The sequence below is a fragment of the Eublepharis macularius genome, chromosome 4 (genome assembly GCF_028583425.1).
Source record: "Eublepharis macularius isolate TG4126 chromosome 4, MPM_Emac_v1.0, whole genome shotgun sequence".
Lineage (NCBI taxonomy): Eukaryota > Metazoa > Chordata > Lepidosauria > Squamata > Eublepharidae > Eublepharis > Eublepharis macularius.
In genome coordinates, this window is record NC_072793.1 from 170,521,845 (window position 1) to 170,542,311 (window position 20,467).

A 20,467-nucleotide genomic window follows, 5' to 3' on the forward strand; every position below is an offset into this window, starting at 1 on the left:
TATGTCATTTATAGTTCAGCCTTTCTCACTGAGATACAAGGTGGATTACATAGTGTGAGATTAGTACAATCAGTATCAAGGATATTTCCATCAACAATGCCATATAAGTTTACATAGAATTAGCAAATCCAATAGAGTTGAAGAATTGCTGAAACAGAACATAAGCAATTCGAGGACTGACATTCAACAACGTGAAGCACAGGCCCCTACAAGATCAGAGTAAAAAGCCTTTTTGAATAATTTGGTTTTGCCTCATTTGCGAAAGCCAGGAGAGTGGGGGCTCTTCTGACCTCCTCAGGCAGGCCGTTCTACTGGGGAGGGGCCATTAAAAAGCCAGAGCTTGAAATGAATACAAAATGATAATGATAATACACCACCCTAGCCTGTCTGACGGGGAGGGCAGTCTAGAAGTGTAATTGAGTAAGTAAATAATAAAAAACAAGAGTTAAAATATTGGGGAGGAAGGAGGAACCACTGGGGCAATACTGAGTGCAAAAAGTAATTCTTCACCCACTTGTCGAGGATGGTAACAGAAGGGGGCAGGGTGAAAGTCCCTGGGAAGAGAGCCCCTGAGCTTTGACGCCACTACTGAGAAGGCCCTCTCCCAGGTTGCCACCCGCCTAATTCAGGGCACCTGAATCCAGGCCTCTGAAGATGACCACAGTAGGCACGTAGGGGTTCATGAGGGAGTGGGTATGTTGGTTCTAAACCAAGCATGGAAACAAATAGGAAGCCAGTGTAGATGAGCCAGGAGGCTAACTGCTCGCAGCTGGTAAAAGGTACCCCTGGCCACTGTCGCCACCTGCTCATCTTGCAGTAGTCCTGCATCCAAGAGCACCCCCAAGCTATGGACCGGCTCCGTCAAAGGAGTGCAACCCCATCCAGAACAGGCGACGCTGTAGATCCTGGTCAGATCTTTCACTCAACAATAGCACTTCTGTCTTTTCCAGATTGAGCATCAGTTTATTAACTCGCTTCCACTCCAAAACTGCCTCCAGCCACTGGTTGCGGGTTTCTGCAGTGCGAGATGCTGCCACATCTTATAGCATATTGGTAGCAGCCCAGCCCAAATCTCCTGATGACCTCTCCTAGTGGTTTCATGTAGATGTTAAAGAGCATGGGGGACAAGAGCATGTGCAGGACCTCACAGGCCAAAGGCCCAGGGGGTGAGCAGCAGTCCTCCAGCACTGCCTTCTGAACTCTTACAGACCAGATAGCACCAGAACCTCGGCATAAGGTGCCCCCCATCCCAGTCCAGAAAGATGCTCCAGGTGGATACCATAATGAATGGTATCGAAAGCTGCTGAGAGGTCCGGGAAAATCAATGAGCTGCACGCCCTCTGGCTATCTGCTGGTGCAGGTCAGCTACCAGGGCAAAGGATGCTGTTTCAGGACCATATCTAGGTTGGAAAGGATCCAAACATTTTGCCAGTTCCAGGAAAGCCCGAAGTTGTCCAGCCACCATCCTTTCAATTACCTTGCTCAAGAATGGACATTTTGAGACTAATGTTATTAAGATCTTCTGCATCCAAGGTAGTCTTCTTTAGGAGAGGGCACAGCACAGCCCGTTTCAAGGCTGGGACAACGACTGCCTCTTTCAAGGAGGCGATAACTACCTCTTAGAATCATAGAGTTGGAAGGGGCCATACAGACCATCTAGTCCAACCCCCTGCCCAGTGCAGAATCAGCCTAAAGTATCTCTGACAAGTATTCATCCAGCCTCCTCTTGAAAACTGCCAGTGAGGGGGAGCTCACCACCTCCCTAGGCAGCTGATTCCACTTTTGAACTACTCTGACTGTGAAAAAGTTTTTCCTTATATCCAGCCGGTACCTTTGTGCATGTAATTTAAGCCCATTGCTTCAGGTCCTACCCTCTGCTGCCAACTGGAACAGCTCCTTGCCCTCCCCCAAATGACAGCCTTTCAAATATTTAAAGAGACCAATCATGTGCCCCCTCAACCTCCTCTTCTCCAAACTAAACATTCCCAAGGCCCTCAGCTTTTCCTCATAGGGCTCAGTCTCCACACCCCTGATCATCCTTGTCACTCTCCTCTGTACCCTCTCGATTTTGTCCACATCCTTTTTGAAGTGAGGCCTCCAGAACTGCACACAGGTGTGGCCTGACTAAGGCAGTATAGAGAGGGGCTATGACCTCCTGTGATTTCGACGCTATGGCCCCTTTGATACAACCCAAGTTTGAATTAGCCTTTTTTGCAACCGCATCACACTGACTGCTCATATTTAGTTTACAGTCCACTCTTACCCCAAGATCCCTTTCACATATACTACTGCCCAGAAGTGCATCCCCCATCCAGTATTTGTGCTTCCCATTTTTGTGGCCCAGGTGTAATACTGTGCACTTGCCTTTGTTGAACTGCATCCTATTCACAGCTGCCCACTTCTCCAGAGTATTCAGGTCTTGTTGAACGTTAATTCTGTCTTCTTGGGTGTTTGCTACTCCTCCCAATTTGGTATCATCAGCAAATTTAATGAGCAGCCCTTCGACTCCTTCATCCAGATCATTGATAAAAATATTGAAAAGCACCGGGCCCAAAACCGAGCCCTGCGGCACCCCACTGGACACCTCCCTCCAATCTGATGAAATGCCGTTGACCACAACTCTTTGAGTGCGGTCCTCCAACCAGTTCCCTATCCACCGAACTGCCCTATAGTCTACTCCACAGTCTTCCAGTTTGCCTATCAGAATGTCATGGGGGACCTTATCAAAAGCTTTACTGAAATCCAGATAAATCACGTCAACAGAGTTCCCCCGATCCAGTAAGCTGGTCACTCGATCAAAGAAGGAAACCAGGTTGGTCTGGCAAGATCTGTTAGGAACAAAACCATGCTGACTTCCCCAGATCACTGAGCGGTCCTTCAGATGCTTACAAATTGATCCCTTTAAAATCTGTTCTAATATCTTCCCAGCAACAGAAGTCAGACTGACTGGCCTGTAGTTTCCCGGGTCATCCTTCTTCCCTTTTTTAAAGATTGGGATAACATTCGCTCTTCTCCAATCCTGTAGCACATCCCCAGTCCTCCAGGAGGCCTTGAAGATGATGGACAGGGGTTCTGCAAGTTCTCTGGAAAGTTCTTTTAGCACTCTTGGGTACACCCCATCCGGCCCAGGGGATTTGTATTCATCCAGTGCAGCCAGATGCCTCTCCACTACCTCTCTGTCAATGTCAATTAGCCACAGGTGTCCTGCCACATTTTCTACTATCTCTAGATGTGCCTGAGTTCTTCAGGGAGAAAACAGAGGCCAAAAAGTCATTAAGCCTGTCTTCTTTTTCTCTGTTCTGTATCAGAGTTTCTCCATCTACTCCCAACAGCAGTCCAATTGCCTCTTTTATCTTGCGTTTGCTCCTCATGTATCTGTAGAAGTTGTTCTTATTGTAGCGAGCCCTCCTGGCCAGACCCAGCTCGTACTGAGATTTGGCCACTCTGATGGCCTAGTAACCCTCATATACTCCTCTTTAGAGGTCTGTCCTTCTCTCCATTTCCTGAACATTTCCTTTTTCTCCCTTAGCTTGTTGTGGAGCTCTCTCTGCATCCACATCGGTTTCTTAGAGCCCTTACCATGTTTCCGTCTTGCTTGGATAGTGAGGGCTTGAGCTTGCAAAAGCTCGTGTTTGAGAAGGGCCCACCCTTCACTTGCTCCTTTCCCTTCCAGCACACTCCCCCACGGAATGAATCTCATCAAGCCTCTGAGTTCATCGAAGTTGGCCCTACGAAAATCTAACCTACAAGTCTGGCTCTGAACTTTCTTGGCCCCCCACAGCAACTGGAATTCAAGGAGGACATGGTCACTTGCCCCTAAGGTCCCCACCACCTTCAGCTAGCTACACCAGGCTGCTTCAGATTGGTTTTGTTTTGTAATGTGGCGCTTAACATTTTCAATATTCCGCAAGGAAGGTGGTGGGGACCTTCTTGAACCCGGTCAGGCAGCCCCCCACCCTGGGCTGATTTAATTAAGCAGGAAGGGCAAGAGTCAGACAGGCAAATGGGAGGCGTCAAACCTCCAAGATCTGATATGAGGGACCAAGGCCACAAAGGGCCCGGTATTTGATAGCCAAAACTTTGACTTGAGCTCCGTAACTGATGGGAAGCCGATGGAGTGACTGCTGAATGGGAGCAATATGAATGCCTCAACTAGCTCCGATAATAATTGAGTTGCATCGTTCTGCACTGACCTGAGTCCCCAATCTGGCTTTGAGCTGCTCCTGTTTCTTTTAATATCATGTATTTTCAGTTTTTACTAAACTTTTGGAGTACGTTCAGAAGTCAAAACGTAAATGAATCAAAACCCAAATAATCCTCAGTATCTCTGACCCTGCCTAACCAATTATTCTTCCTTCCAGGCGCCTTCATATTGGTTTTGTTTTGTAATGTGGTGCTTAACATTTTCAGTATTCCTCAAGGAAACCTTGTCCTGATTCATCCACATTGCATGCCAATTTAATCTGCAACATTCTGGGAGGAACACTGCCAGAACTTCACTCCGCACCGCAAACCCTGTCCCTCTGAGCTGACATTGTCCCTCTCTGCTTTTGTAGGTGTGCTTGGAGAAGGTGGCTGCAAGTGTCTCCGAGGCAGGCCGGGATCCCTCTGAGATTGAGCAGAGGCAGCTCGTGATAGAAGTCAAGGAAGAGGCAGATGGAGAGGCCAGACCGCTGGGTGAGGAGGGAGTGGGAGGCCTTCTGGGGCCTGAGATCGGGGAGGCTTGCAAGCGCCTCCCGGGGTTGAGCTTGGTAGTGGCTCCTTCTCTCCTTTCAAGGGATGCTTCATGTCCTCAGAGTATTCTAGGAAAACGGGCTGGTGACTTAAGAAGAGCCCTTCTGACTGAGACCAAAGGGCCACCCACGCTTTTCTACTGGCATCACCGAGATACATCCAGGCCTCCCTGGTTTGATTCACTGGATGAGGTCCTGCCTCCTCCCCTGATTCTCAGAGGCTGTGAAAACCATTAACACAAATCTTGTGCAATCACAGGACTGGCTTTTATGACGGGTTTTTGTACTTGACCGTCAATCGCAGAAAATGAGAAGATGTCCATAGCAGGTCAGATATAAAGGGCAGTGGAAGGAATGTTTAGCCTCCTTTCTCCTTTAATGTCCATATGGGGAGTTTTGGGGAGGGGAGGGAAAGGCAGAAATAAACCCAGTCTCATTGCAGGACCAGACAAGGCAAAAGGTGTAGCTAGCTGCTTAGCTTGGAGTTGAGGGATGCTCTGAGGGAAGAACCCAAAAACACTCCAAGAGATGGGGATTGATGAGTTAGAGACGTTGTTTCTTGCACGGCTGTTGACTGGATCTCTCTCCTTATTCCAGCAGAAAGCAAAGAGGAGTCAGCCAGCGAGTTACGTGGGTTATCACTGGAAAAAGACAAGAATGAAGCCTCAGAAGCAGGGATCCAGATGGGGGATCCAGATGGAATCAAAAGGAAGGAGGGAAACAACACAGTTGAGGAGAGGGATAGACCCGTTCCTTGTCCAGGAGGGGACTTCCAAGAGACCCCAGTCCAAGAAGAAAGGCCAGCCGAAAAGAGAAGGAACGAAGGCCTCCATGCTAGCCAGAGAATCCACTCCAGGGAAACGGAGAATGAAAGTGTGGCTTTTGGAGAGACCTTCATTCAGAAAGTGAGTGTTGTTTCCGGGGGACAGATTCACTCAGGAGAGAAACCATATCAGACAGGAAGCCACATGGTGCAGAAGAGGTTTAAAGCCATTCCTTATCAAGGCGGGGATTTCTGTGAAGTAATTCACACATCAAAGGAAACATACAAATGCTTGGAGAGTGGACTGAGCTTCTCAGATCAAACCCAATATGATACTCATTTGCGAATGCACAATGGAAAGAAGACCTATAAATGCTTGGAGTGTGGAAAGAGCTTCAGGTTCAGATCAAAGCTCCTAAGACACCACAGAATCCATACAGGAGAGAAGCCTTTTGAATGCTCAGAGTGTGGAAAGAAATTCAGTCAGATTTCCCATCTTCAACAGCATCTAAGATCCCACACAGGAAGCCACATGGTGCAGAAGAGGTTTAAAGCCATTCCTTATCAAGGAGGGGATTTCTGTGAAGTAATTCACACATCAAAGGAAACATACAAATGCTTGGAGTGTGGACTGAGCTGCTCAGATCAAACCCAATATGATACTCATTTGCGAATGCACAATGGAAAGAAGACCTATAACTGCTTGGAGTGTGGAAAGAGGTTCATATGGAGATCACATCTCCTTAGACACCACAGCATCCATAGAGGAGAGAAGCCTTTCGAATGCTCAGAGTGTGGAAAGAACTTTAAGTATAGTGCCAATCTTCATCGGCATCTACGAACCCACACAGGAGAGAAGCCTTTTGAATGCTCAGAGTGTGGAAAGAAATTCAGTCAGAGTTCCTATCTTCAACAGCATCTAAGAACCCACACGGGGGAGATGCCTTTTGAATGCTCAGAGTGTGAAAAGAAATTCAGTCAGAGTTCCCATCTTCAACGGCATCTAAGAGCCCACACAGGGCAGAGGCCTTTTGAATGCTCAGAGTGTGGAAAGAAATTCAGTCAGAGTTCCCATCTTCAACAGCATCTAAGTACCCACACGGGGAAGATGCCTTTTGAATGCTCAGTGTGTGGAAAGAAATTCAGTCAGAGTTCCTATCTTCAACAGCATCTAAGAACCCACACGGGGGAGATGCCTTTTGAATGCTCAGAGTGTGAAAAGAAATTCAGTCAGAGTTCCCATCTTCAACGGCATCTAAGATCCCACACAGGGGAGAAGCCTTTTGAATGCTCAGAGTGTGGAAAGAAATTCAGTCACATTTCCTATCTTCAACAGCATCTAAGAACCCACACAGGGGAGAAGCCTTTTGAATGCTCAGAGTGTGGAAAGAAATTCAATCAGAGTTCCTGTCTTCAACGGCATCTAACAACCCACACAGGGGAGAAGCCTTTTGAATGCGCAGAGTGTGGAAAGAAATTCAGTCGGAGTTCCCATCTTCATCGGCATCTAAGAACCCACACAGGGGAGAAGCCTTTTGAATGCGCAGAGTGTGGAATGAAATTCAATCAGAGTTCCTATCTTCAACAGCATCTAACAACCCACACGGGGGAGATGCCTTTTGAATGCTCCGAGTGTGGAAAGAAATACAGTCGGAGTTCCTATCTTCAACAGCATCTAAGAACCCACACAGGGGAGAAGCCTTTTAGATGCTCAGAGTGTGGAAAGAAATTCAGTCAGAATTCCCATCTTCAACGGCATCTAAGATCCCACACAGGGGAGAAGCCTTTTGGATGCTCAGAGTGTGGAAAGAAATTCAGTCAGAGTTCCCATCTTCAACAGCATCTAACAACCCACATGGGGGAGATGCCTTTTGAATGCTCAGAGTGTGGAAAGAAATTTAGTCAGAGGTCCCATCTTCAACAGCATCTAACAACCCACACGGGGGAAAAGCCTTTTGAATGCTCGGAGTGTGGAAAGAAATTCAGTCAGAGTTCCCATCTTCAACAGCATCTAACAACCCACACGGGGGAGATGCCTTTTGAATGCTCAGAGTGTGGAAAGAAATTCCGTCGGAGCTTCCATCTTCATCGGCATCTAAGAACCCACACAGGGGAGAAGCCTTTTGAATGCTCAGAGTGTGGAAAGAAATTCATTGCAACGACATCAGAGAAAACACATAGCTGCTCAGCCTGTGACAAGAGCTCGTCTTGCTTTTCACACCTGATGGAGAACCACAGAGTCCTCACAGCGCTGAATCCATAGCAATGCTTACAAAGAGCTTGCATCTGCACAGAAACTTTACTGCAACGCAACAACAACAATTAAAACTGGGGAGAAGCTGTGTAAATGCTGGGACTGTGGAAAGAGCTTTAGCCTAAAGTGAAACCTCAGATAGATCTCATGGGGAAGAAAGCAAGCGTGTGCTGTGAGCTTGGAAGGAGGTTCAAGATAAGCTTCGCCCTCCTTAATCATTAAGGAATCCATATGGGGAAGAAACCTCATAAGTATGTCTCGTTTCATCTAGACTGAACTATTGTACTTGGGGATACTCATGAAGAGTGCAGCTAGTGCAGGATGCTGCAGCCAGACTGGTGGTTGGAGCCAACTACCGGGACTATGAGACCGCAGTATTTCTGCAATTGCACTGGCTGCTAATCCCTCCTGAGCGAAATTCAGTGTGTTGGCTCTATCCTTTAAAGCTCTATATGGCTTTGGATCAAGGTAACTGCAAGAACGACTTCTCTTATCCATGCCTGTCCAGGAGTTACGATCACAGGGAGAGGCCCTCCTGATTGTTCCATCAACCAGAGAAGTGTCATTGGTGAGAGGGCCTTTTCAGTGGCAGCCCCATGACTATGGAACAATCTCCATAACGAGGTTCACCTGGCCCCCCACTCTTGATCTTCAGGAGGCAACTGAAGACTTTTCATTCAATATGACCTCTGATTAGCTAGTATTTACTTACTGGGGTTTTAAAATTATGATTTTAAATTGGTTTTGATACATTTTAATATTTGCTTTGTTGTTTATATTGTAAGCCGTCTTGAGTTCCATGAGATGGAAAGGAGGCTAATAAATGTTTTAAATAAACAAAGGTTCATTTTCCTCTGAGAATCCAAGTAAGGGTAAACCTTTCCAATCGTTGGTACCAACGAGGCTTTTCTGTGGTTGTCCGAGTGTCAAATGCTCAGAAACTAGTTAAATGAAGAAGGGCCTTTTTAGTGGTGTCCCTTCCAGTGGCTCCAGTCTAATCTATCAGATAGGTCTAGAAGTGATGCTGAGAGACCCCTGCTTCACATGAACCACCTGCTCTCAGAGAGCTCCATTTCCCCCTCCATGTTGAGGATTTTGGATATTACAGTGGTCTCTTTGCCGGAGTCTCTGTTCATGGCTGATATGTGAGGCTCCTTCCTTGAGGCATTGGGCACAATCCCTCTTCTTCATGGTTTATCCCAGAGCCAGAATAATTACAGCGCAAGGCTGAGCAGTCTAAGCCCAGTGAAGTCAACTTCTTTTGTTAAATCCTAGGAAAGAGTTGGGATGTTTGATTCCACCCAATTCCAACCCTGGTGGAGCCAGCTTCTCCATTTCCTTTGTTAGTTGATGTGCTTGGCCCAAGAAGCAAGAAAAGGAAGAAGAGCTTTACTTCCCTGACCCCCTCCTGGCCCAGGCACATGATATGCCACAAGAGCTTCAGGAAATCACTTCATTGTTGTTGTGTGGAAGTGTTTCTGAAGCATCTAAAACCAAGTCACCTTTTTAGACTTTCTTCTTCATCAAAATGAAACCTTCACCATGGGACTTTTCTGGCATCTGTTCCTTGGGAAACTGTGGCTTCTTCCCTTCCTCCCTCTACTGTCTCCTTCCCTTTCAAAATGGTGATGGGAAGCTCCTTGGGGCAGAGGCTTATCTATTGCCTTCTTGCTGGCCTGTTAAGAGCAAGGCAAATTGAGCGTGATGTATAATCCATAAAAACAATGACTGCAAGCGGAGAGTGCCGTGTATCTCTTCCTGTCACCTTCCAAAGAATTCTGGGAGATGGCTCTTGTGCTTCCTGGAGGTTAGAGGGGAAGAAGAATGAAAATCTTTGCCCGAGAAGTGGCCTTTTCTTCAGAGAAGTGGCCTTTGAAAAGTATCCCCTTCCAAGTATCCCCTCCCAGCACCACCAAAAGGTTTCCCTTACGTTCCAGGTATCCTGCCCGCCATGGCTGTCCCTCCTGCATGTGCCAGTGAAGGGGGGGGGGCGTTTCCAGAAGTGACCTGTCTGCGCCACCACCTGCTCTTCCACAAACTTGCTGGATGGTGTTTGGGTGGTCCTAAAAAGTTGACCCTGGGTTGGCTGGACAATGTGGGGCAGGGGTTCAGGATATCAAAAATTCTGCATATGCCCAGGAGCCTGTTCTCCCCAGAGAACAATTCTTACTCCTTCAAGTAATGTTACATGCTCCTCACTTTTAGCAGCGAGAAATTCCAGTGCTTAAATTAGTCAGCCCCTTCACAGCACAAGAGCCTTTGCGATTTGTAGGTATTTGCTTTATTTACAAGGAGAGCAGAGGTGAAGGCCATGAAGACCCCAATTGCTTTTTGCTCTTGAGGGATATTCACGCAAACTGTGTTTCCCTTCCGTGGCCCAACAAGAAGAGAGAAGTGCTGCTCCGTGAGGAAGTTGCGCACTTTGGGTGTGACAGGGAGGCCTTTGGGGTTAAGGTCTTGGAGAACCTTCTGACATCAAGCCAGGGGTGGGTGGGTGGAAATCTTGGCAAGAACCAGAAGTGGGTGGTTGTGCACAGAAGAGTCAAGAAAGAAAACAAAGAACTGGACGTAGGCAGGAACTGGTCACGAGCTACTCCTCTGTTCCCAAGGCATTTCCCCATCACCAGTTGTGTGTTCCTTACCCAGGTTTATGGCAGGGTTTGGGAGCAGCAGCTGCTTCCATGGCTGTGAAGGAAGACCTGATCTGGGAAAGGGAGACGGGGTGGCAAAGACGCATTGCCAACGCCAGGTTGGGAAATTTCTGGAGACTTGAGGGGTGGGATCTGGGAAGGATGAGGTGGTGGGATGAGAGAGAGCTCCGTGGTGAAGTGATGCCATACAGTCTACCTCTAAAGAAGCCATTTTCTCCAGGGGAACCGTCCTCCAGGAGAACTGGTCACAGGGCATGCAGGAATCATGAGGCTCTTCCAAATGTGGCAAATGTGTGTTCTCCACTGGCTTAGAGTTTTCCTAAAACATCGTAAAGCGTTTGGTACTCCGTGGCATTTGAAAGAGGGTGCCGCTTTTCATTTTTTGCCTAATTCTACACTTGGCGACAAAGCCTCCAGGCATGAACAAACTTCCGGCTTGGGGAAGACTTCCAGAGAACTCGGAAACTAGCAGACTGTAAAGTGTTGACTGATTGGAATCAGAGCTATTGGGCAGGGGGTGTTCTTTTTAAGATGAATTCGCGATCAACACAGCTGCACGTAACTTCTTCGAGGAGGGTGCCTGGGCCCCACTGAAGACCTCAAAAGAAGCGCCACCCGAAGCTCTTCTTTCGCAGCGGCCTCTACGCCCCTCCCAGGAGGGACCCGGGCCCTGCGCTCGTAGGACCAGCCAGGCTCCGCCCCAGCGCTTCCCCAGGGACCGAGGCCGAAGGGGGCGCCCCTTCCTCGCCAGAAGCTGAAGGAAAGGCACGAGTCGCTGTAAGGGGCGGGGCGGGAAGAGTAAATTGTCAGCCAGGGGGCGGGGTCGCGTCTCCGAGGGCGGCTGCGAAAGGGGGCGGGGAAACCCTCAGCCCCTCCTCCTTTGGGGTCCGGGTTTTGCCTGCCGGAGAGCGGGAGGGTCGGGGCCGGAGCCGGGCAAGGTAAAGCGCGGCGCGGCGGGGAGGGAGAAAGGGAGGCGAGGCGCCCCCAGGACGGGCAGCCCTGCCGGGGGATGGAGGGGCGAGCTGGACCCCGGGAGGGGGAGCGGGGAGGGGGCCTGCCCTCCCTGGGTCTCCTCAGAGCTGAAGGCGAACTGGGTCCCGCGCGGAGTCTGTCTGCGGGGCAGAAGGTGAGGCTGGGGGGGGGGGGAGAATTCCAGCATTTGCTCGCCTGAAAGAGATCTTTTCCCGGTGATGGTCAATGGGATTCCTTTGGAGCAGGGGGAGGTGTGCCAATACAGCCCCGATGAGGGCGACCCAGCAGGGCCCTTCCTTGGGGCTGAGGGGAGATGTTGCATGACAATGGGATTCTTGTGGGGTCTTCAATTGCCCGTCCTGCAAAATCCCTTTTGCCTCCTGATTCGTGGCTTGTTCATGCCCCGCAGTGGGCAGGAGAGGAGAGTCCAAAATGGAGAAGTGGGGTGTGGGGAAAGGTCGGGATCCCCTTTACTTCATAGTGAGCTCCTCACAGTAAGAGACCCCATGTCTTAACCAGAGCGCAGTCCGGAAGTTTTGCAGAATGCCTCTGCTGGTATCCTGGGCCATGATATCTCTGCCCATCTCACCCAGATTTTTGAAGGGGCTGCCTGAAAACCCACAAAATCAGTGGCCCCGGTGCAGAGCCTTCTTTGTGAAGGGCCTGGCAGGTGAAATAGCTTGCCTGCCAATGTCTCCCACTGGAAAGACATTTCTCAGAGCGCATAAAAAGGATCTTTTCAGATGTTTCATTGAGGGAATACTGTTGTGATTTTCATCTTTCATAACAGATAATTAATCATTTTGAAAACTATTGTTTGTAATGTGTCCTTTACCTTACCAATTAAGGAGAGCTTGAAGGAAATGGGGAAAAAACTCATGGGGGGGCAGTACACCAGAAACTGCTTTCTCTCCCTTTCTCGTCTCTCCAGGGAGAAGCCCAGTCTGGAAGGTGATAAACAGTTTTCAGTTCTGCGGTGCCATTACGGAGGGATCATTCTGAGGTGAAAATGGAGCAGCAAGGCCCCACAGGCCCCAGATCAGGGGAAGGATCAGAGGGGCGAGGAAAACCCCCTCAGGTTGTCCAGACCGGAAGTATGAAGGAATTCCTGGAACAGAGACTGGGAGATCCAGTCGATCAGCATGTAGCTGGGTTCCCTTTCCCTTGAGCAGTGGGAAGCCCAGTGGCAGGAGTTCATCAGGACATTAGAGTCTCCTCGTTCTCAGTGGGGAATCCCACTCTTGCCGTGTAAACCTTCACCCTGGGACGATGCCAAGGCCTTTTTGGCCTCCTTTGAGCAAGTGGCTGATGCCTGTCAGTGGCCCCAGGAAGCGTGGATCACCCGACTCCTGCCAGCACTCAGAGGAGAAGCTGAGATAGCCTTCAACAGGATGGATGACAGAGACAAAGAGGATTATGGGAAGGTGAAGGCAGCCATCTTGAGAGCGGATGCACTGATCCAGGAGAAGCAGCGTCAGCAGTTCAGGCGTTTCTGCTACCAGGAGGCCGAGGGGCTACTGGGGGCTTACAGCCAACTCCGGGAAATGTGCCGAGGGTGGCTGAGAGTGGAGAACCACAGCAAGGAGCAGATCCTGGAGCTCTTGATCCTGGAGCAGCTACTGAACATCCTACCCCTGGAGATCCAGCACTGGGTGAGGGAAACCGGCCCTGAGAGCTGCTCCCAGGCAGTGGACGTGGCCAAGGAGTTCCTCTTAAGGCAGCAGGAGGCCAAGAGGCAGGAGAAGCAGGTGAGGCCCTTCTGCTGTGTGGGTCCTGAGTGTGGGAGGGCCTGAGGTGGAGCAGGGGCTGAGATTGCTGTCCATCTCAAAAGGGAGAAGAGGAATGTCAGGGCATGGTGGAGTGGCCTCAGTCCAGAGTTTTTGGATGAGGGGGACTTCTCAGTCAGGGAGTCGGTCTTTGATCAGTGTTGATGGGGTGACCCTCCCCATGAAAGAGGTTCCAGGTGCTCTCGGTTCCTGTACCGTGTCATCTCCACGGGTGACAGGCTTGGGGCACCATCTGCAGGTTTTAACCATGTGTGAAAATGGAGACCACAAGACTCTAGGCCTTTAGAGAGATTTTGTCCAAAGTTGGTTCATGAAGCATTTTAACACTGACAAGTATTTTGGTCGATGGGGGAAGGGGACAGAAGTGAACTGTTCTATTATGAATGGGTCTAATTCCCATAAATGGCCCTCCTGAAAATTTGGTTTTGCATAATTTGCAGAAATCCAGGCGAGAGGGTGCTTTCCTGAACTCTTCAGGCAGGCCATTCCATAAGAGGGAGACCCCAACCAAGAATGCCCGTGTACGGGCAGTCGTTGATTTTGCCTCACCTCTGCAGCCTCTGGGGGGGATGCGCCACCGCACCTGCCCTTGCCGCCGCCACGGCCTCTGGAGGGATGCACCACCTTGCCTGGCTTTCCCACCACTGTGGCCTCTGTACAGGTGTACCAGGATAAGAACTGAGTTGTCACCAATATGGCTTGGCTTAGATATGGTAGGATTATATAGCTCCTCAGAATGTGTCTAGGGCTGAAGGGGCTCGGAGAGCCAAACCACACCCTGCCATGAGACGCCTCTGCTGCCCCCTAATTCTGCACCGGGCCTGGCTTTTTTCAGATAGGCCAGTCACCCCAGTGTAAAACCTTTGGAGTTGGGCACTGGGCTGCACTGACAAAACCCAACATCAATATAAGGATGGGGTTCAATGGACTGTAAAGGACTGACTTGCTCTAAAACAGCTTCATGTGTTCAGTTTGTACTGGAAATGTAGGGGATTTTGTTTTAAGTCCTATTTCCTATTTCTTTCATATTGATGAACAGAATTTGAGTCCAGTATCACCTTAAATACTAACAAAACTTTCCAGGATATAGGCGTTCCTGAGTCAAAGCTCACTTCATCAGAGAGCAAAATCAAAAAGAGTCCGGTAGCACCTTTAAGACTAACCAATTTTATTGTAGCATAAGCTTTCGAGAATCTCGTTCTCTTCGTCAGATGCATGGAGGGCAGAAGGAAACTGGCCAAATATATAGGAGGAGAGGGGGGGAAGGGGGGAAGGAGGAGAGGGGGGATGTAAACAACTCCTTTGATATGGAGATGCAGACAGCTCCTTTTGGTGTGGGGATCAGTTTGCTTGTGTAAAGGTTCAAAGGAGTTTGCCGTGTTAGTCTGTAGTAGCAAAATCAAAAAGAGTTCAGCAGCAGCACCTAGACTATCCAATTCCACTGCGGCACAAGCCCTCGATAACCACAGTCCTCCCCGCCAGATGCATCTGACAAAGAGAACCGTGGTCAAATGCTCAGAAACTAGTTAACTCCTTGCATCTGACGAAGAGAACCACGATTCTCAAAAGCTTATGCTACAGTAAAGTTGGTTAGTCTTAAAGGTGCTACTGGACTCTTTTTGATTTTGCTACTACAGACTAACACGGCTAACTCTTCTGGATCTATGAAACAGAACATAAGCAGTTCGAGGACTGACATTCGACAACATGAAGCATAGGTCCCTACAATACTGCTCTCCTATCTGAGTAAAAAGCCTTTCTGAATAATTTGGTTTTGCGTTGTTTTCAGAAAGCCAGGAAAGTGGGGGCTCTCCTGACCTCTTCAGGAAGGCCGTTCCACTGGGGAGGGGCCATTAAAAAGCCAGAACTTAAAACAAATACAAATGATAAAAAACAACAGTTAAAATATTGGCGGGGAAGGAGGAACCACTGGGGCAATACTGCATGAAAAAAAGAAAGTCTTCACCCACTTGCCGAGGATAGCAACGAAAGGGGCCAGGTGAAAGTCCCTGGGAAGATAGTCCCTGAGCTTTGATGCCACTACTGAGAAAGCTCTCTCCCAGGTTGCCACCTGCCTAATCTCGGATGGTATGGGCACCTGAAGCAAGGCCTCTGAAGATGACCACAGTAGTCACGTAAGGGTTGATGAGGGAGTAGGCGATCCTTTGGGTATGCTGGTCCTAATCCAAGCATGGAAACAAATAGGAAGCCAGTGTAGATGAGCCAAGCTTGGACTTGAGTCTCCAAGCTGACTTTGAGCTGCTCATGTTTCTTTTAATATCATGTATATTCATTTTTTATTAAAATTTTGGGGTACATTCAGAAGTCAAAATAGAAATGAATCAAAACCCAAATCATTCTCAGTATCTCTGACCCTGCCTAACAAATTATTCTTCCTTCCAGGCTGCTTCAGATTGGTTTGGTTTTGTAATGTGGTGCTTAACATTTTCAATATTCCTCAAGGAAACTTTGTCCTGTTTCATCCGTATTGCATGCCAATTTAATCTGCAACATTCTTGGAGGAACACTGCCAGAATTCACTCCCCACCCCAAACCCTGTCCCTCTGGGCTGAAATTGTCCCTCTCTGCTTTTGTAGGTGTGCTTGGAGGAGGTGGCTGCAAGTGTCTCCGAGGCAGGCCGGGATCCCTCTGAGATTGAGCCCTCTAAAACCCCTCTGAAATCCCTCTTGATAGAAGTCAAGGAAGAGGCAGATGGAGAGGCCAGACCGCTGGGTGAGGAGGGAGTGGGAGGCCTTCTGGGGCCTGAGATCGGGGAGGCTTGCAAGCGCCTCCCGGGGTTGAGCTTGGTAGTGGCTCCTTCTCTCCTTTCAAGGGCTGCTTCATGTCCTCAGAATCTCCCGAGTATTCTAGGAAAACGGGCTGGTGACTTAAGAAGAGCCCTTCTGACTGAGACCAAAGGGCCCCCCCCCACTCTTTCCTGCTGGCATCACCGAGATACCTCCGGGCCTCCCCGGTTTGGTTCACTGGACGAGGTCCTGCCTCCTCCCCTGATTCTCAGAGGCTGAAAACCATTAACACAAATCTTGTGCAATCACAGGACTGGATTTTATGACAAGTTTTTGTAGTTAACCATCAATCGCAGAAAATCAGAAGATGTCCATAGCAGGTCAGATATAAAGGGTAGAGGAAGGAATGTTTAGCCTCCTTTCTCCTTTAATGTCCATATGGGGAGTTTTGGGGAGGGGAGGGAAATAAACCCAGTCTCATTGCAGGACCAGACAAGGCAAAAGGTGTAGCTGGCTGCTTAGCTTGGAGTTGAGGGATGCTCTGAGGGAGAACCCAAAAACACTCCAGGAGATGGGAGTGATGAGTTTGAGACGTTGTTTCTTGCAAGGCTGTTGACTGGATCTCTCTCCTTATTCCAGCAGAAAGCAAAGAGGAGTCAGCCAGCGAGTTACGTGGGTTATCACTGGAAAAAGACAAGAATGAAGGTTCAGAAGCAGGGATCCAGATGGGGGATCCAGATGGAATCAAAAGGAAGGAGGGAAACAACACAGTTGAGGAGAGGGATAAACCCGTTCCTTGTCCAGGAGGGGACTTCCAAGAGACCCCAGTCCAAGAAGAAAGGCCAGCTGAAAGAAGAAGGAAAGAAGGCCTCCATGCTAGCCAGAGAACCCACTCCAGGGAAACGGAGAATGAAAGTGTGGCTTTTGGAGAGACCTCCATTCAGAAAGTGAGTGTTGTTTCCGGGGGACAGATTCACTCAGGAGAGAAACCATATCATTGCCGGGAGTGTGAAAAGAGCTTCAGCCGGAGAACAGCCCTTACTTCTCATCAAAGAATTCACTCAGGTGAGGCGCCATGTGAAACACTCGTGCGTGCGGAATGATCTTCTGACATGCAGCGGGCTTTAATGTACATTTAGGGTGTCCATAAAGGTGCATTTCAATGTACAGCAGGAAGAAGCCACTGAAATGTTCTGAATGTGAGAGAACATCCAGTGCAGATCCCTTGAGTGACAGGTCACTTGCTAAGGTCTTCTCTCTCTTTATGCCCCCAGGGGATAATCAAGAGAATGAGGAAGCTGAGGAACTGCATCAGCTACCACCAGATAAAACCAGGAATCCAGAGCTGAAAGGAAACTTCAGGAATCAAGATGGACCCAAGAGGCAGAAAGGAAGCCACATGGTGCAGAAGAGGTTTAAAGCCGTTCCTTATCAAGGAGGGGAATTCTCTGAAGTAATTCACATGGCAGAAGAAACATACAAATGCTTGGAGTGTGGACTGAGCTTCTCAGATCAAACCCAATATGATATCCATTTGCAAATGCACAATGGAATGAAGTCCCATAAATGCTTGGATTGTGGAAAGAGCTTCAGGTTCAGATCAAAGCTCCTTAGACACCACAAAATCTATACAAGAGAGAAACCATGCAGCTGCTCAGACTGTGGCGAGAGCTTGTCATGTAGAAGAAACCTTCTTGAACACCAAAAGATTCATTCAGGAAAGAGGCCGTTTCTCTGTACAGTGTGTGGAAAGCGTTTCAACCAGTGCAGCAGTCTTCAACAGCATAAAAGAACCCACACAGGAGAAAAACCATTTGAATGCTCAGAGTGTGGAAAGAAATTCATTGGGAAATCTTTCTTGCAGCGACATCAGAGAAAACACATAGCTGCTCAGCCTGTGAGAAGAGCTCGTCTCGCTTTTCACACCTGATAGAGAACCACAGAGTCCACACAGCGCTGAAACCATAGCAATGCTTACAAAGAGCTTGCATCTGCACAGAAACTTTACTGCAGCTCAACAACAACAATTAAAACTGGGAAGAAGTAGTGTAAATGCTGGGACTGTGGAAAGAGCTTTAGCCCAGAGTGAAACCTCAGATAGATCTCATGGGGAAGAAAGCAAGCATGTGCTGTGAGGTTGGAAGGAGGTTCAAGATAAGCTCTGCCTTCCTTAATCATTAAGGAATCCATATAGGGAAGAAACCTCATAAGTGCATCTCGTTTCATCTAGACTGAACTATTGTACTTGGGGATACTCATGAAGAGTGCAGCTAGTGCAGGATGCTGCGGCCAGACTGGTGGCTGGAGCCAACTACGGGGACTATGAGACCGCAGTATTGCTGCAATTGCACTGGCTGCTAATCCCTCCTGAGCGAAATTCAATGTGTTGGCTCTATCCTTTAAAGCTCTATATGGCTTTGGATCAAGGTAACTGCAAGAACGACTTCTCTCATCCATGCCCTCCTGATTGTTCCATCAACCAAAGAAGCGCCATTGGTGGGTACACGAGAGAGGGCCTTTTCAGTGGCAGCCCCATGACTATGGAACAATCTCCACAGGTAGTTGTGCCTACTCCCCTCACTCTTGATCTTCAGGGTACAGCTGAAGAGTTTTATTCAAGATGACATCTGATTAGCTAGTATTACTTACTGGTGTTTTAAAATTATGCTTTTAAATTGGTTTTGATATGTTTTAATGTTTGCTTTGTTGTTTATATTGTAAGCCGTCTTGAGTTCCATGAGGTGGAAAGGAGGCTAATAAATGTTTTAAATAAACAAAGGCTCATGTTCCTCAGAAAATCCAAACAAGGGTAAACCTTTCCAGTCATTGGTTCCAACGAGGCTTTTCTGTGCTTGCCCAGGTGTCAAATGCTCAGAAAGTAGTTAAATGAAGAAGGGCCTTTTTAGTGGTGTCCCTTTTGTCTGAATCCTGCAACTGCAAAAAAATCTGCCAAGCTAACTCTTTCTGACATCTGCAGGGAAAAACATTACAATTTTCCAAATCCTGTGAAGAGGGAGGGAGGGAGCACAGATATCTGCAGCCTGTCTGTGACTTGTGTAAAACAGCCTGCTTCGCTAATTTTCACGCAGTTCTTTCCGGGAAAGAAAGAAATGGTACTTTCTGGGGGAGACTCATCTTGCCACAAATGTGGGATGGATTGTTAAACACAGAAATCCCAGGACTTTGCTGATTTACGAGAGGACTTGGATTGGTTGGGTGCCAAATTTCCACTTCTTAGTTAGTGCAGAAATAATCTAGTCACATTCTTGAATGGTTCTCAAAAAAAAACAACAACTCAAATCTTTCATTAATAGGATAAAAAAATCTCCTAATACGTCCATCTCTGGATGTCTTATATGTTTAAACATCGGAAGGGGGTTTCCTTCTCAACCCATGTTTGGGAACTGCAGCTGCTTCAGCGGCTACGAAGGAAGCCCTGCTCTGGGAAAGAGAGAGTGGTTGGAGAGTGCTTTTGCTGATTCTCCGTTGATACATTAGATGTTGTTATCCTTCTCTGTTAACTAGCAAAGATGGCAACTGGGGGCACCATCTTCCAGTGGCTCCGGTCTAATCTATCCGATTGGTCCTAGCAGGGATGCTGAGAGACCCCTGCTTCACATGAACCGCCTGGTCTCAGAGAGCTCCAGTTCATCCTCCGTGCTTCGGTTTTTGGATATTTCAGTGGTCTCTTTGCCGGAGTCTCTGTTCATGGCTGGCATGTGAGGCTCCTTCCTTGAGGCATTGGGCGCAATCCCTCTCATTCATGGTTTATCCCGGAGCCAGAATAACTACAGTGTAAGGCTGAGCACACTCTTCTAAGCCCACTGAAGCAAGGACTTCAAATAGGACTTGGATTGCACTGTTCATAAAGGTTAAGAGCAGAGGTGTGTATGTGTGTTGGGGAGAATTTTCCCATGCTTTATTTCTTACCACTGAACATTTTCTATGTCCAAAGATGCATTGTTTGATAAAATCAATAACACTCAATTGGTGCCATTGCCCATTCAATATTAGGGAGGCCAGCAGTTTACACATTGTAAGGAATGTTGTCCAAGTAATTTTATGGTTAGACTACTGTAATGCATTCCTCATGGCTCTGTCCTTAAAAACAACTCAGAAATTCCAGTTAGTTCCTGTCAGGCACCAGGCAGAACTTGCATGAAAAGACCCTTCTGCAAACACTCCATTGGTTTCCGGTCAGTTATTGAATCCAAGTCAAGGTGCTGGTTATTGCCCACAAAGCCCTGAATGACCTAAGGTCAAACACCTGCCGGGCCACCTCTCCCTCTATGCCCACTGCAACAACTTTGGTTAGCAAATGGGTGTGATTGGTGGCTGCATATTCCCATACTTTCTCTGTGGAAGCGTTTGACAGGTCAGTCTCGGAAACGTATCCAGAGTCAGATCAGCCAACGAAGTGTATCCTGAATCCACCCACAACAGCTGTATGGGGAAAGTTAAGATCTGACCAGGAGAGGTTGTTGGTTAGAAGAAGTTGGTTTTGAAGAATGGGGAAAGGTGTCAGGTTTTGACAAGAGGAGTTGGGAGGGTTAGTCTAAC

General features: G+C 48.2%; 2 protein-coding genes across 5 annotated transcripts in view; both read left to right on the forward strand.

The window, feature by feature from the left end:
* Window positions 1–8,591, forward strand: part of LOC129328667 (zinc finger protein 420-like) — a 39,358-nt gene extending 30,767 nt beyond the window's left edge. For 2 of the 3 annotated variants that reach the window (XM_054977884.1, XM_054977883.1), the window contains one exon: window positions 5,331–8,591. In XM_054977884.1, coding sequence (XP_054833859.1) covers window positions 5,331–7,759 — 2,429 coding nt within the window. In that variant the 3' untranslated portion in view covers window positions 7,760–8,591. The remainder of the gene's footprint in view (window positions 1–5,330) is intronic. The other variant, XM_054977885.1, reaches the window with a different exon arrangement.
* A 2,681-nt stretch (window positions 8,592–11,272) lies between these two features.
* LOC129328729 (zinc finger protein 397-like) lies at window positions 11,273–18,675 on the forward strand. Of its 2 annotated transcripts, none has more exons than XM_054977990.1 (5): window positions 11,273–11,339; window positions 12,305–13,121; window positions 15,758–15,893; window positions 16,547–16,972; window positions 17,182–18,675. In XM_054977990.1, the coding sequence occupies exons 2-5, from the start codon at window positions 12,765–12,767 to the stop codon at window positions 17,835–17,837; spliced, it is 1,575 nt and encodes a 524-aa protein (XP_054833965.1). In that variant the 5' UTR covers window positions 11,273–11,339; window positions 12,305–12,764; the 3' UTR covers window positions 17,838–18,675. The 2 variants fall into 2 exon arrangements, with proteins under 2 accessions (XP_054833965.1, XP_054833966.1); XM_054977991.1 differs by having other exon boundaries at window positions 16,550–16,972.
* Window positions 18,676–20,467: the final 1,792 nt, after the last annotated feature.

Coding starts and splice junctions, on each gene's coding strand:
- LOC129328729 (XM_054977990.1), top strand. CDS start 12,765: ATGGATGACAGAGACAAAGAGGATTATGGGAAGGTGAAGGCAGCCATC. Junction 13,122..15,757: donor CCAAGAGGCAGGAGAAGCAG/GTGAGGCCCTTC, acceptor CTGCTTTTGTAG/GTGTGCTTGGAGGAGGTGGC. Junction 16,973..17,181: donor TCATCAAAGAATTCACTCAG/GTGAGGCGCCAT, acceptor TTATGCCCCCAG/GGGATAATCAAGAGAATGAG.